The 13,598-nt window shown below is 48.7% G+C and overlaps 1 protein-coding gene across 1 annotated transcript; it reads right to left on the bottom strand.

The window, feature by feature from the left end:
* Positions 1 to 7,763: 7,763 nt before the first annotated feature.
* On the bottom strand, positions 7,764 to 8,702 carry LOC126028024 (olfactory receptor 5-like). Its single transcript, XM_049787066.1, has one exon. It carries the CDS (start codon positions 8,700 to 8,702, stop codon positions 7,764 to 7,766), a length of 939 nt encoding a protein of 312 aa, XP_049643023.1.
* Positions 8,703 to 13,598: the final 4,896 nt, after the last annotated feature.

Genomic DNA, 13,598 nt, shown 5'->3' with positions numbered 1-13,598 from the left:
CCAGTACAGTTCACTCAGAGGACAGGTTTCTAGAAGCAGGTTCCTCTCTTCTCATTGTACTGGGGCTCAGGCTGGGTTTCCAGGAGCTGAGATGCACATACCCTATGCTGAGGGGTCACCTGTTGAAAGTGTGACCAGGAACAGGCCTATCTGTGGCAGTGTCTGATTTGGCCCAGAGCTGTAGCAGGGAGAGCAGGGCCAGCCCATGCAGACACAGCTGAGCTGAGGGGACAGTCCCGGCCGGGCTGTCTGGGCCACTCTGGGGCAGGGCAATGCCTCTGTAGGCAGTTATTTCTGATCCACGAGAAAGAAGCAGCTGCTCCCAGAGGCTGTGAAGAGGAAAGAGGGGAAGGGTGAAGCAGCCGGTGAACGAGAGAGATTTGATGGTGTGGCTGTGAGGGTGAGTCAGGGACACGCCTGCTCTCCTCTGTGAGCAAAACCCGGGAAACCACGTCTCAGGACTGGACTCTACATGAAATAAAAGTTAGCATAGGGGCCTGGAGTGGTGGTGTAGTGGTAGGGCATTTGCCTTGCATGCGCTGACCCAGGATGGACCATGATTCGATCTCCCAGCATCTCATATGGTCCTCCAAGCCCCCCCCCAAAATAAAAAGGCTAGCATAGGGGCCAGAGCGATAGGTCAGTGAGGAAGCCATTTGCCTTGCATATGGCTGGCCCGGGCTCAATTCCTGGCATCCACCGAGCACTGCTAGGAGTGATGCCCGAGCACAGAGTCAGGAGTAAACCCTGAGCACTGCTGGGTGTGGCCCCTCCCCCAAATCCAGAAACAGCCTGGACCCAGGACCTGCTTGCATTAGGGTGAGTTTGGGGGTCACATAGCAGATTCAGAGGCTAATCCCAGCTCAATGCTCTATGGTGACGCTTGGGGATACCTGGGAATCACATGGTGCCAGACAAAGCTGGGTCTCCCTGCATGTTCAGTCCTTGGAGCATCTCCCCATCACCTGTGACAGCTCAAATAAACCACTGTGCAGACTGAAACGGGGATGTGGGGCCTGACAGGACTTGATGGATGTGGGGTGGGGGAAGCCACCTCAGATTAACTCAGAACCAACACGGAGTTAGCATGCAGGGTTGATGTACATGAAGCGAGAGATCCAAAGAATACACTATAATTTTGGGAGGTTTTGCACCATACCCCATGGTGCTCAAGGCTGACTCCTGGCTCTGTGCTCAGGAATCTCTTCTGGTAGACTTGGGGGACCGCATGGGATGCTGGGGATCGTACCCAGGTCTGCCATATACAAGACAATCCAACTCACTGTGCTATTGCTATGGCCTCTCACTACAAATATATATGTATATATATATACATATATATTTGTAGTCCTCAAAGTACACAAGACATGGGTGAATTAATATGTAAAATAGGGAAGTTAATCAAAGAAATGAATGGGATCATATAAGAAAGTAATCAAAATAATCATAGGTTCAAAACATGAGCATCTATTCATCTCCAAGAATGAAGGTAATGAACATTCAAACCAGAATTAGACACATTTCGCACTCTGAGAATCTCACACACACACACACACACACACACACACACACACACACACACACACACACACACATCTGAGTATTATCTAACAAGGAAATTGTCCATACACCACTGTGGGGTCTAAACTGGCTGGAATGGTCCAGAAAATAGCCTGGCGTTATCTAGAAACTTTAGGTGATTGTAAGAAAAAAAAATGGAGAAAAGAGAAGGAAAGGAAGGAAGGAAAAGGAAAAGGAAGGAAGGAAGGAAGGAAGGAAGGAAGGAAGGAAGGAGGGAAGAAAGGAAGGGAAGAAAGAAAGAAAGAAAAGAAAGAAGAAAGAAAGAAAGAAAGAAAGAAAGAAAGAAAGAAAGAAAGAAAGAAAGAAAGAAAGAAAGAAAGAAAGAAAGAAAGAAAGAAAGAAAAAAAAGGAAGGAAGGAAAGATGAATATTTTGAAAATTTGCAAAAAATTATGATTTCATTGATGTGAAAACAAGCTGCAAAAGGGTTTAAAAATTCTACTGCTTAGGGAAACATAGTTTTAGAGCAAATAAAAATAGGTGGAGCATTCAGTAGGGGGGGGTGTGTTTGTCTTACACTATTTGTCAGGGTTCGAGGTCTGAGCCCTGCCAGGACTGATGCCTGAGTGCAGAGCCTGGAATAAGCCTTGACCATCACCAGGTGTGGCCCCCAAACAATAACAAAACAAAAGAAAAAAGGGAACAATTTTACCTCCATCCCCAACACACTTCAAGATTTCCTCCTAAAGGGCCAGAGAGATAAGATTTTGGATAGGGTGTTTGCCTTGCATGCGGCTGACTTGGGTTCGATCCTCAGCATCCCATATGCTCCTCGCAGCATTGCCAGGAATGACCCCGAAGAGCAGAAGTAATGCCTGAGCACCACCAGGTGTGGCCCAAAACAAACGAACAAAAGATTTCCTCCTAAGGAGAAGGACTTAGGGGGAGCCTTCAGGGTCTGGGCCTGGATACCAAATGATATTTTTTTCTATTTTCTGATAGATAGATGGCTTCATCTCTCCTGTTAATTCTTTTTTTTTTTTTTTTTTTGGTTTTTGGGTCACACCTGGCAGTGCTCAGGGGTTATTCCTGGCTCCAGGCTCAGAAATTGCTCCTGGCAGGCACAGGGGACCATATGGGGCGCCGGGATTCGAACCGATGACCTCCTGCATGAAAGGCAAACGCCTTACCTCCATGCTATCTCTCCGGCCCCTCTCCTGTTAATTCTTGATAAAACTATCGATCAGGGCCCGGAGAGATAGCACAGCGGTGTTTGCCTTGCAAGCAGCCGACCCAGGACCAAAGGTGGCTGGTTCGAATCCCGGTGTCCCATATGGTCCCCCGTGCCTGCCAGGAGGTATTTCTGAGCAGACAGCCAGGAGTAACCCCTGAGCAATGCCGGGTGTGGCCCAAAAACCAAAAAAAAAAAAAAACAAAACTATCGATCAAAGTAGTTTCTATGTGTGTTAAAATCCACACAATACACATAAAAAGTCCTTTTGAGGAGGCTAGCCTGGTAGCACAGTGGGAAAGGCAGTTTCCTTGCATGCAGCCGACCCGGGTTTGATCTTTGGCTCAGAGCACTGTTAGGATTGATTCCTGAGTACAGGAGCCAGGAGTAAGCTCTGAGCACTGCCAGGAGTGGCACAAACAAACAAACAATCAAACCGAAAAGGTCCATTTCATGTAACTGAACTTCAAAAGCTCATTAATGAAATGCAAGTGAAAATCAAAGCCATAGCATTAACACTATTGTAAACATGTGACCTAACTAGAACAATTTTTAAAACACAGTTTTCTGGGGCTGGAAGGAAGATGGTACAGGAGGAAGGCATTTGTATGTTGTATGTTGTATCTTGTATGTTGTACCCCAAGCACAGCCTGGAATGATCACAGAGCACTGAGCCAGGAATGAGCCCTCCAAACCAGAACAGTTTGCCGAAGAGAGAGAATGGAGGCAGCGGGGTTGGGAGGGAGGCAGACTCTGGGGCTTGGCTGGGGACGTGGGGGACAACAGTGCGCAGGAACCCAGGGCCGATGCTGCTGAGAATCACGGCCGGAATCAACTAGGAAGGAATCTAGGATCCGAAGCGGATTCTCTTGCGGCTGGCCAGGCCCCTTCCCCTCCGGGCTCCGCCTCCCACAAGGCCTTGCGTCCCCCTCAGTGTCGGAAACGATGGGGGCCCAACTCAGGTGAACCCACATAGTGTCCCTAGCCTCTTCCCGAGTGGGGTGCTGGCAGAGGGTTTAAGAGATGTGACGCTCTGGACTCCCCCAAGGTGGATTGTTTTAAGTCCAGTAGAATCCAGCTCTGTGGGACTTAGAGGGGCGAGAGGCCAGGATACTGTCCATCACCCCTGTCTGTTGCCTGCCTGGCTCAACAGGCTTGTCTGTCTGTCTGTCTGTCTCCTCCCACTCCATTCTCTCTCTGTCTCTGTCTCTCTCTCTCTGTCTCTCTCTGTCTCTGTCTCTCTCTGTCTCTGTCTTTCTCTGTCTCTGTCTTTCTCTGTCTCTGTCTCTCTGTCTCTGTCTCTCTGTCTCTGTCTCTCTGTCTCTGTCTCTCTGTCTCTGTCTCTCTGTCTCTCTCTCTCTGTCTCTCTCTCTCTCTGTCTCTCTCTCTCTCTCCTTCCCTCCCTCCCCCCAGCAGGAGCAAAGCAGTTTCCATCTAGTCCATGTCCACAGAGACCAGAGGTTCCAGGCCAAACCCTCGAGCCTTCCCACCCAATCACAAAGGGTCCCTGGCCTGTCTTTCCCATGCCCCAGGCCCTGTGCACCCCACATCACACTGTGCCACATACCAGGGCTGGGACTTACTCTCCAGCTCCCCTTCGGCCCCAGCTCTGACTCTCCTGGGCCAGGACCACCTGGCACCTGGATTTTATGAACTCCCCATGGTCACTCACATGGAGGAGACCTGGGCTCCACATCTCCCTCGGTCCTCCCACTACAATCTCCCACTGTCCTCCCTCCTAGATCTCCCAACGTCCTCCATTGATCTCTGATCATTCTCCCTCTCCTTTCTTTGTTCCCCATGGAAACTCAACCCCAAACTCCCCCAAAGCTCTGGGGTCCTTTCTGTTCCCCATCCCCAAACCCAGATGTTGCGCTTTCCCACCTTCTAGCCAAAGTGACACCTGCCCAAATTCCCAGGCAGCAGTGATCGTGGGAGCCACAGACCCCGCTTCTGTCCAGCACCCAGCGAGGCTCAGCTGTGGCTTCTGGGCTCAGCAGTAGCTGTGATCTGCTTCCGCTCCTCACCCCCAATCCAGTGCTCACAGCCAGCAGCAGGAGGGGCCCTTAAGCCCCAGAGTTGGACCTGCCAGGGCCGGGCCTGGTCAGCCTCGAGGGTCCAGGTGCATAGGGGGAGGTGGGGCAGAGGCGATGCTGCTCCAGTTATCTCTCGTGTCCTGTGGGTTCCTCTCCCAGATGCCTGTGTTGGTGCCAAATGTGACCGTGGTGACGCAGAGCGGAGGAGGAATTTCCTGCTCCAAGACTATTCCCAGAGCACAGATGTGACTCTGGCGCATCAGAAACTGAGAGAGATGACAGCTCTGCCTGGGCTCTACTGCGGTGCCAGGCAGTGTAGACTCTCACCCACACCCACCTTCCTTCCAATCTCAAGGGGCTCCCTCCAACTCTGGCCCCGTGCCCCAGTGTTTCCTCTTTAACTTCAGAGTGCTCAATCCTGGACCCTAAGGGATGCCCGATGCCAAAGAGGTGGGAAAGGGATGTGCTGTGGAGGCAGGTGACTGAGGGACTCAGGTCCCTGGGAACCCACAATGCCATCATTCTTTACTCAGGCTATCTAACAGCTTTCTGGGTTTGCTTGTTCTTCTAAGTTCTTCTAAGTCCTTGTCTTTTCCTGGGCTGAAGAATGAATCTATAGGATAAAGTGGGATGGACTGACCAACAGAAACACAGAGCTCCTTACATATGAACCAATGATCATAGGGTAAAATTGCCTTGAATACAATCTCACCTCACGTCAGCTCATTCTATCTAACCTCCACTGGTCTCACCCTATCTTACCTCACCTTATCTTACCTTGGGTCACCCCATCTCATCTCCCATCTCATCATCTCATCTCATCATCCCATGTTTCCTCATCATGTCCTCTCCTCATCTCACCTCAACATCTCATCATTTCATCTCATCTTTCTGTGCCTCACAAGTGGGGTTCAGGAGGTCTAGGACTCCCACTATGTATAGGTAATTTTCAGCCAACTGGACCAGTGGTTCAATGCAGGGCCCAGAGGATGTGGTGCTACTTAGATTCTATGGTGATAGTGCCTCAGTTTACCCACTGGTACTCAAGGGAATATGTAGTACTAGGAATCCCTAACTATCTCCCTTCCTAAGAATGCTAGTTTTATACCCTTCACGTCCATTGGCTTTCTGAACTCACTGGTGTGAAATTATGTCACTGCTTAGATGTGCAGTAGGGCAGAATTACACACACACACATCCATTATTTCCCTCAATTGTGCACTTTTGCTCAGAAGAAATGACTGATGTATACAGAATACTTAGTCATTACAAAAACATGGGATTCACTGAGTTGTTGCTTCATATAAGGAGTAGGTAGATCTGGGAAATTGGTGGTGGGAATCCTGCACTGGTGAAGGGGGGTGTTCTTTACATGACTGTAATCATACAACTACAATTATATTTGTAATCACGGTGTTTAAATAAAGGTAATTAAAAAAAAAGAAATCTCTCCCAGGAAGCTGGGTTCTATCCTGTTGGTACTGTCAGGGACACATAGTCCTGACGGGCCACTTGGGCAGGATGCACCAGGGCCATGGGACCTGGGAGTGGACAGAGTGCCAGTCACTACAGTGGGGTCTGGTGCAAAGAGCAAAAGGAGAAGGCCCACCTGACTGGAGTGACACCTGGTGACTCATCGTGACTCCAGCAAGCCTGTCAATGGCAGTTCTTGAGCGATCTCTGTCTGGGTGCAGGGGACTTTGTGAGACAGAGTGACAGTGGCAAGTGAGTCTTGAGAAGGCAAGTGAGAAAGTGCCTGATCTTCCCTAGAGAGAATGTGGGACAAGGAGGAAGAACCAAACAAATACAGTAATATTCTAAGTGAATAGGAGAGGTAGATAGACTTACAATTTTTGTTTGTTTGTTTTCTTTGTTTTGGGGCATACCCAGTGGCACTTGGGTTATTTTTGGCTCTGTGCACAGAAATTACTCCTGACAGGTTCGGGGAACCATATGAGATGTCCAGATTGAATATCTGGGTTGGATGACCTCCCTGCTGTGCTATTGCTCCAGGCCCCAATTTGGTTTTGGGGCCACATCCGGTGATGCTCAGGGGTTACTCAGAAATCGCTTCTGGCTTGGGGGACCATATAGGAAGCCAGGGAATGAACTGAAGTCTGTCCGTCCTGGGTCAGTCATGTGCAAGGCAAACGCCCTACCACTTGCACTACGGCTCTGGCCCTACCTGAAAAAAAAATTTTTTTTTTTTTTTGGTTTTTGGGCCACACCCGGCAGTGCTCAGGGGTTACTCCTGGCTGTCTGCTCAGAAATAGCTCCTGGCAGGCACAGGGGACCATATGGGACATATGATTCGAACCAATCACCTTTGGTCCTGGATCGGCTGCTTGCAAGGCAAACACCGCTGTGCTATCTCTCCGGGCCCTGAAATATTTTTAAACATATGAAATTCTATGTAAAGTTAGCAAAACCAAAAATGTTGTTAAAGTGTTAACCTGATTTTTATTCAACATTAAACATATTTTGGACAAATGATTATTTCATAGATGTGAACATACAAATCTATATATTTAAAAAATCCCCCACTATTTAGCATATGATGCAATTATATATTTAATCAATGCCCTTGAACAGACATATACATCTTTTTTCTGAGATTTTTGATTACAAACAAATTGCAATAAGTATTCATGTATCTATTATTTGTTTAGAGTAATAGGGATGTGTCAATATAATGAGAAAAGACCTGTAAGTCTTCTGCACTAAAACAGTCTGGTTGCTAAGCCTCCATGTCTTAATTTATTAATAAAGTGAACATGTTATTATGAAATGATCCATCATTTATTGACCTTCTCTGGGAGGATCAGCCTTTCCATACATGCAGGGCTTTCACATTTGGTTATGGCTTAGTGCAACTCACAGTCTATTATGAATTCCTTTTGTTTTCATATAATTCAGGTGCTTGGGTTACGCAGAGATGGTCACCAGGAGGTGGAGAAGCAGGTCCCCAGACATGGATCAGGGCCAGAGCAGGGTTTTCTTCAGGGCCGTGTGCACCTCTTTGTTCCTCAGGCAGTAGATGACTGGGTTGCACATGGGTGTGAGCACAGTGTAGATGACCGACAGCACCTTGTTGAGGTCTGCCGCTTCTATGCGGCTGGGGCGGCAGTAAATGAAGAGAGCTGCGGAGTAGAAGATGCCCACCACGACCAGGTGGGATGCACAGGTGGAGAAGGCCTTGCGCCGGGCGGCTACTGATGGCATTCGAAGCACTGTCCTGCCGATGGCCGCATACGACCCCAGGGCAACAGACAGGGTTCCACAGAAGATGACAATGGCTGAGATGAAGTCCACCAGCTCCGTGAGGGCCACATGGGTGCAGGACAGGTTGAGCAGGGGGGACACGTCACAGAAGAAGTGGTTGAGGACATTGGGGCCGCAGTAGGACAAGGTGGCGATGCACGAGGTCTTGGCGACCGACACCAACAGGCCGCTCAGCCATGAGCCCAGGGCCAGACCCAGACAGACTCGGGGCCGCAAGAGCAGAGGGTAGTGCAGGGGCCGGCAGATGGCCACGTAGCGGTCATAGGCCATGGAGGCCAGCAGGGAGCACTCGGTGCAGATGAGGACGATGAAGAAGAAGAGCTGGGTCATGCAGGAGGTAAAGGGGACGCGGTAGGGGCCCGTCCACAGCCCCACGAGCAGGCTGGGCACGATGACAGACACGTAGCTCATCTCCAGGCAGCTGAGGTTGCCCAGGAAGAAGTACATGGGCCTGTGGAGCTCGCTGTGGCTGCAGACCAGGTAGACGATGAGCACATTCTCCAGGAGCGTCAGCAGGTAGAGCGCCAGGAAGACCACGAACAGGATGTTCCTTAGGTCTGGGCTTGTGGACAGGCCCAGCAGGAGGAACTCCTGCACCCGGGTCATGTTGGCCATCTTGAAGGGCCTGTCCATCTATAACAAGGCAAATAATGGTTGTTGACCTTTTGTTTTCTATAAGACACAGAATGATGCAACAACCATGAGTCTTAATGTATTAAGATACTAGGCACTTAGAGCCAGAGTGATTGTGTAGCAGGGAGGGCATTTGCCTTGCATGTGACCCACGCTGGTTTGATCCCAGCCTTTCATATAGTTTCCTAAGCAGCTTCCAGAGTAATTCCTGTATTATCACTGACACACACAGACACATTCTTATGATATGTTGGAGGGCACTAAAGTTCACAGAGGAGACTGCTAATAGGGACACAAAATCTAATGAATTTGGGAGACTCCCAAAGATGCTTAGGGATTACTGCTGGCAGTGCTCAGGAAAGCAGCTGAGTTTCTGGGTGTTGAACCAGGATCACCGTGCTCAAGCTGAATGCCTTATCCACTGTACTATTGCTCCAGCACCTAATCTAGTCACTGAGAGTCACCGAGTGTGGTGCCCCTGGGATGGTCCTAGGTGCTCTCTCTGCCCCTCAAACAAGAGCTGATTCCCCTCCATGTCTCATGCAACATTGCATATCGCATGCATTCAACTCCCTCCCTTCTGCCCCCGAACTTTGTTACTCTTCCTTCCACATGTACTTGTGTTTTTCAAGAAGCCTTTATAAGTTACCCTTCCTAAAGAAGGACAGACATCTCTTGCACTCCTACTCTCCATGGAACATCTATGCAAAAGCCAACCCAACCAAGCAAACCCAACAAAGGAATAAAATTGGGACTCCTAAACTCCAGACCTCAAGCATGCATGAGCCTTTGAATCTCTAAGACATTGGCATCCAGACTTGTCTGTCGATCACAGTGCCAGGTTCAAGGAAAAGTGATGGTAAGTGTGACTGTCTTCCTGCTTCCTGGAGGAAATGGGATATGTATATGTGTGTTGCCTTCAACATGCCACTTAATCTGATCTCATCTCTGTGACATGGGTCGCAATAGGGCATCCCATGGCTCTGGGAGAGAGTGAAAGCTTGACTCAGAACACTTGGAGTCCCTGTGACTGGGCTGGAATTCAAAGTTTCTCTTGTTAGAAAACAGATTGGGAGGAGCGTGCTGACTGATAGGATAGAGGAGAGGGCATTTGGTCTACTCGGGTTTGATCCTCAGCATTTCATACAGGCCCCTGAGTAATTTTTTGAGTGCAGAGCCAGGAGTAATATGCCCTGAGCACTGCTGCGTTTGGCTACCCAAAAAATAAAAATGAGAAAGGAAAGAAGGAAGGGAAGAAGAGAGGGAGAGAGGGAGGAAGGAAGGAAGGAAGGTAAAAAGGGAAGGAAGGAAGAGATGGAGGGAAGGAGAAAGAAACAGACTGATAGGGGCTAGTGGATGTTTTCAATGGCCGCTCGTTTTCCTCCATCTCACAAGTGCTGACTTGGTGCAAATATGGCATTACAGGGATGGGGCCTGTCCTTAAGTGAGCTGGGTCTTAGCCTCCATGAGCCTGAGAGTTTCTAGAGGTAGGAAAGACACAAGTGCATGTCTGTGGTCCGTGTTGACTGAAATGTAGTAATGTAGTGGCAAGTGTTTGTCCCTCAGTCTATTCCCCACAGCAGTGACTTCCTGCCTATAAGACCTGCTTTAAAACACAGACCCCAGGGGCCGAAGAGATAGCATGGAGGTCCGGTGTTTGCCTCACGTGCAGAAGGTTGTTGGTTCGAATCCCGGCATCCCATATGGTCCCCCGAGCCTGCCAGGAGCCATTTCTGAGCATAGAACCAGGAGTAACCCTTGAGTGCTGCTGGGTGTGACCCCAAATCCAAAAACAAAACAAAACAAAACAAACAAACAAACAAAAAACACAGACCCCATGACACTAAGACAAGGGCTCTGACTTAGAAAGACCCATGTGACAGGACGACTCTGCACCATAATAACAGCTCAAGATTGCTCTCTGCTCTACATGCCAGAGAATGAATGTCCAATGTGCCGGTCACTAAGAGAGAGGGTTTGGATGTGCTCGGGGTTCAGGGGCATTGAGACCCATACCTGGTTGCCTCAGGTGTTCTAGTGAAGACAGTTTCTCTCGCTCTTGCTCATTTCTGGTCTTCACCTCAGGTGAGCTGCTTGAGGACTGCTGGCATCGGGAGGTAACTGTGAGGAGGCGATTTAGCCTTGCGGCGGGAGGAGAGTGTGCTTGGGTCTGAGCTCAGGAAGTCTCAGTCCCTTGCAGGCTGGAAGCAGCCACTCCCCGTTCTCAATGTAGCATCACTCCAATAGGTCCTGGCTCTGCGCTCAGTGTTCTGAGCTGCCCAGTGGACGATATTGGCAGTGAGAGGAGGAAGGAGGGTTAAATGGGTGCTGGGGACCCTAGAGACTGCCCTGGCTTCATGAACTGAAAGATGAGGGTGTGGGCAAGTATGCAGTGGCAGAGGCCAAGGGAAAGGCGGGGCCAGGAAGTTCAGGGTCACCCACACTTCAGATTTCTCCCCAAGGTTTCCTGAGTGGCTCCTTAGTCTCAGGGTAAGTGCAAATGTGCTTCCCTCTCCTGCAGAGAGAGTGCTGGCAGGTGGGCCTGGGATGGAGCTGATGGAGGGAAACATCAGAGTGGTCAGTCCAGGTGGACGAGATGGGAAGGTCTGGGGTCTCCTGCAGATTCTGGTCTTTTTGGAATGAGAGGAAAAATTACAATTAACTAAAAACTCAAAACCTGGTTAATGTAGTGGCTTGATTTTTTTTGTTTTGTTTTGTTTTGTTTTTGGCTCACACCTGGCAGCGCTCAGGGGTTCCTTCTGGCTCTATGCTCAGAAATCACTCCTGGCAGGCTCAGGGGACCATATAGGATGCTGGGATTTGAACCACCGACCTTCTGCATGAAAGGCAAACGCTCTACCTCCGTGCTATCTCTTCGGCCCCGTGACTTGATATTTTATTAAACATGCATCGGGGCCAATCTCTATGTCTTAGATATCAGATACAAATATATAGATTCTCAAACAACAACAACAACAACAACAACAAAACAAATCTATAGATTTCTTTTCCATCTCTCACTATATCAAAGTGTAAATGTATTGTCTAATCAATCCTTTAACCAAAAAGATTTTGCACATAGTTTTTTGGATCTCACCTTGCTGACCCTAGCTCACTCCTGGTTCTGCAACCAGGAATCACTCCTGCTGGGCTCAGTAGATGAGAGCATATGGTGAGCCAGGGATAAAACCCAGGTTGGATGCATGCCAGGCAAAAGCCCGGGGGTCAGAGCCAAAGCATAGTGGGGTTGTGTTTGCCTTGCATGCTGCTGGTCTGAATTCAACTTCCAGCATCCCATATGGTCCTCTGAGCACATCCAGGAGTAATTTATGAGCATAGAGCCAAGAGTAACCCTGAGAATCACCAGATGTGGCCCAAAAACATAAGCAAAAACAAACCTGCCCACTATATTGTATCTCCAGTCCCTGACATTTTTTATTACATTCAAAAATACAATAAAGGGGCTGGAACAATACCACAGTAGGAAGGGCATTTACCTTGCACACAGCTGGCTCGGCACACAGCTGACCCGGGTTCCATCTCAAGCATCCCATATGGTCCTCTGAGCCTGCCAGAGTAATTTCTGAGCACAGTCAAGAGTAACCCCTGAGCACCACTAGGTGTAGCCCCCCCCAAAACAAAAAAGAAACAATAAAATATCTTTGGACATTATCTTTATTAGAAGGACCATGTAAACTAATAAGTGTGTGAATCTTCTGGAATAAAGTCTTATGATTGCTAAGTCTCCATTTATAGTTTATTTCCTAAATTTATTTTTGTTTTGGGGCCACACCCAGAGGTACTCTGGATTTAACCTGGCTCTACACACAGGGATCTTGCCTGGCAGAGCACAGGGGAAGATAATGTGATGCCAGCAAGTGAATCCAGGTTAAGTACATGAAGGAGAATCTCCTTCTGCAATGTACTATTTCTCGAACCCAATTTTCTTCTTTTTTTGGAGGGGGGAGGGCCACACCCAACGGCACTCAGGGGTTATTTCTGGTTCTGCGCTCACAAATCATTCCTGGCTCGGGGGACCATATGGGATGCCAGGGATCGAACCCTCATCTGTCCTGGGTCAGACTCATCAAGGCAAATGCCCTACCACTGTGCTACCACTCCGGCCTCTACCCAATTTCCATGTCCTGATTTATAGTAAAATGAAAAAAAAAATTTTTTTTTGGCTTTCTGGGCCACACCAAGTGATGCTCAGGGGTTTCTCCTGGCTATGAGCTCAGAAATAGCTCCAGGCTTGGGGGATCATATGGAATGCCAGGGGATCAAACCGCAGTCTGTCCTAGGTTAGCGCGAGCTAAGCAAATGCCCTACCACTTGCACCACCACTCCAGCCCCTAAAATTAAAATATTTTGATGAGATGATCCATCATTTATTAAATTTCTTCTGGAGGTCTGGCCTTTTCAGACATTGTTGGTAGAGGCCTTTGGATTAGTCCTCATATTGCCATCTAACTAGCTGTCTCTCAATTGGTTCCTTTGGTTTTCCTGTTAAAAAGATAAGTTTCCCCATTGCCTCCTCATCTGGCTTTTACTCCTCCCCTTGGGGATGGGCTTTGTTTTTCCCAAATAAAGGCTTCTTTGGAGGCCTGGAGGGGCAGCTGACATCTTGGCTTGTGGTTTCACATGGTAGAGTGACTGACTTGTTGGTGAACAACATGCAGTTAGTTTTCTGGTCTGCTATTCCTTCCTAACTGTGTGTGGATTCTTTCCTGTGTCGGAGTTGCTGCTGGACCTGCATCTCTTGTCCTACCTGGACAGGGGGCATGGGAATCTCTTTTCCTCTCTGGGGATTTTGGAACACACAACCCACCATTCAACAAGGCATGCCTTGTTGTTGTTGTTGTTGTTGTTGCAGAGTTACCGCATTTTGTTATGGAT

The sequence above is a fragment of the Suncus etruscus genome, chromosome 14, assembly GCF_024139225.1.
Source record: "Suncus etruscus isolate mSunEtr1 chromosome 14, mSunEtr1.pri.cur, whole genome shotgun sequence".
In the NCBI taxonomy this organism is placed as follows: domain Eukaryota; kingdom Metazoa; phylum Chordata; class Mammalia; order Eulipotyphla; family Soricidae; genus Suncus; species Suncus etruscus.
The sequence above is the reverse complement of the archived record's forward strand: the minus strand, read 5'-3'. Positions and strand labels throughout refer to the sequence as shown.

Excerpts from the sequence above, each read along its gene's own strand:
- LOC126028024 (XM_049787066.1), bottom strand. The coding sequence starts at position 8,702 with ATGGACAGGCCCTTCAAGATGGCCAACATGACCCGGGTGCAGGAGTTC.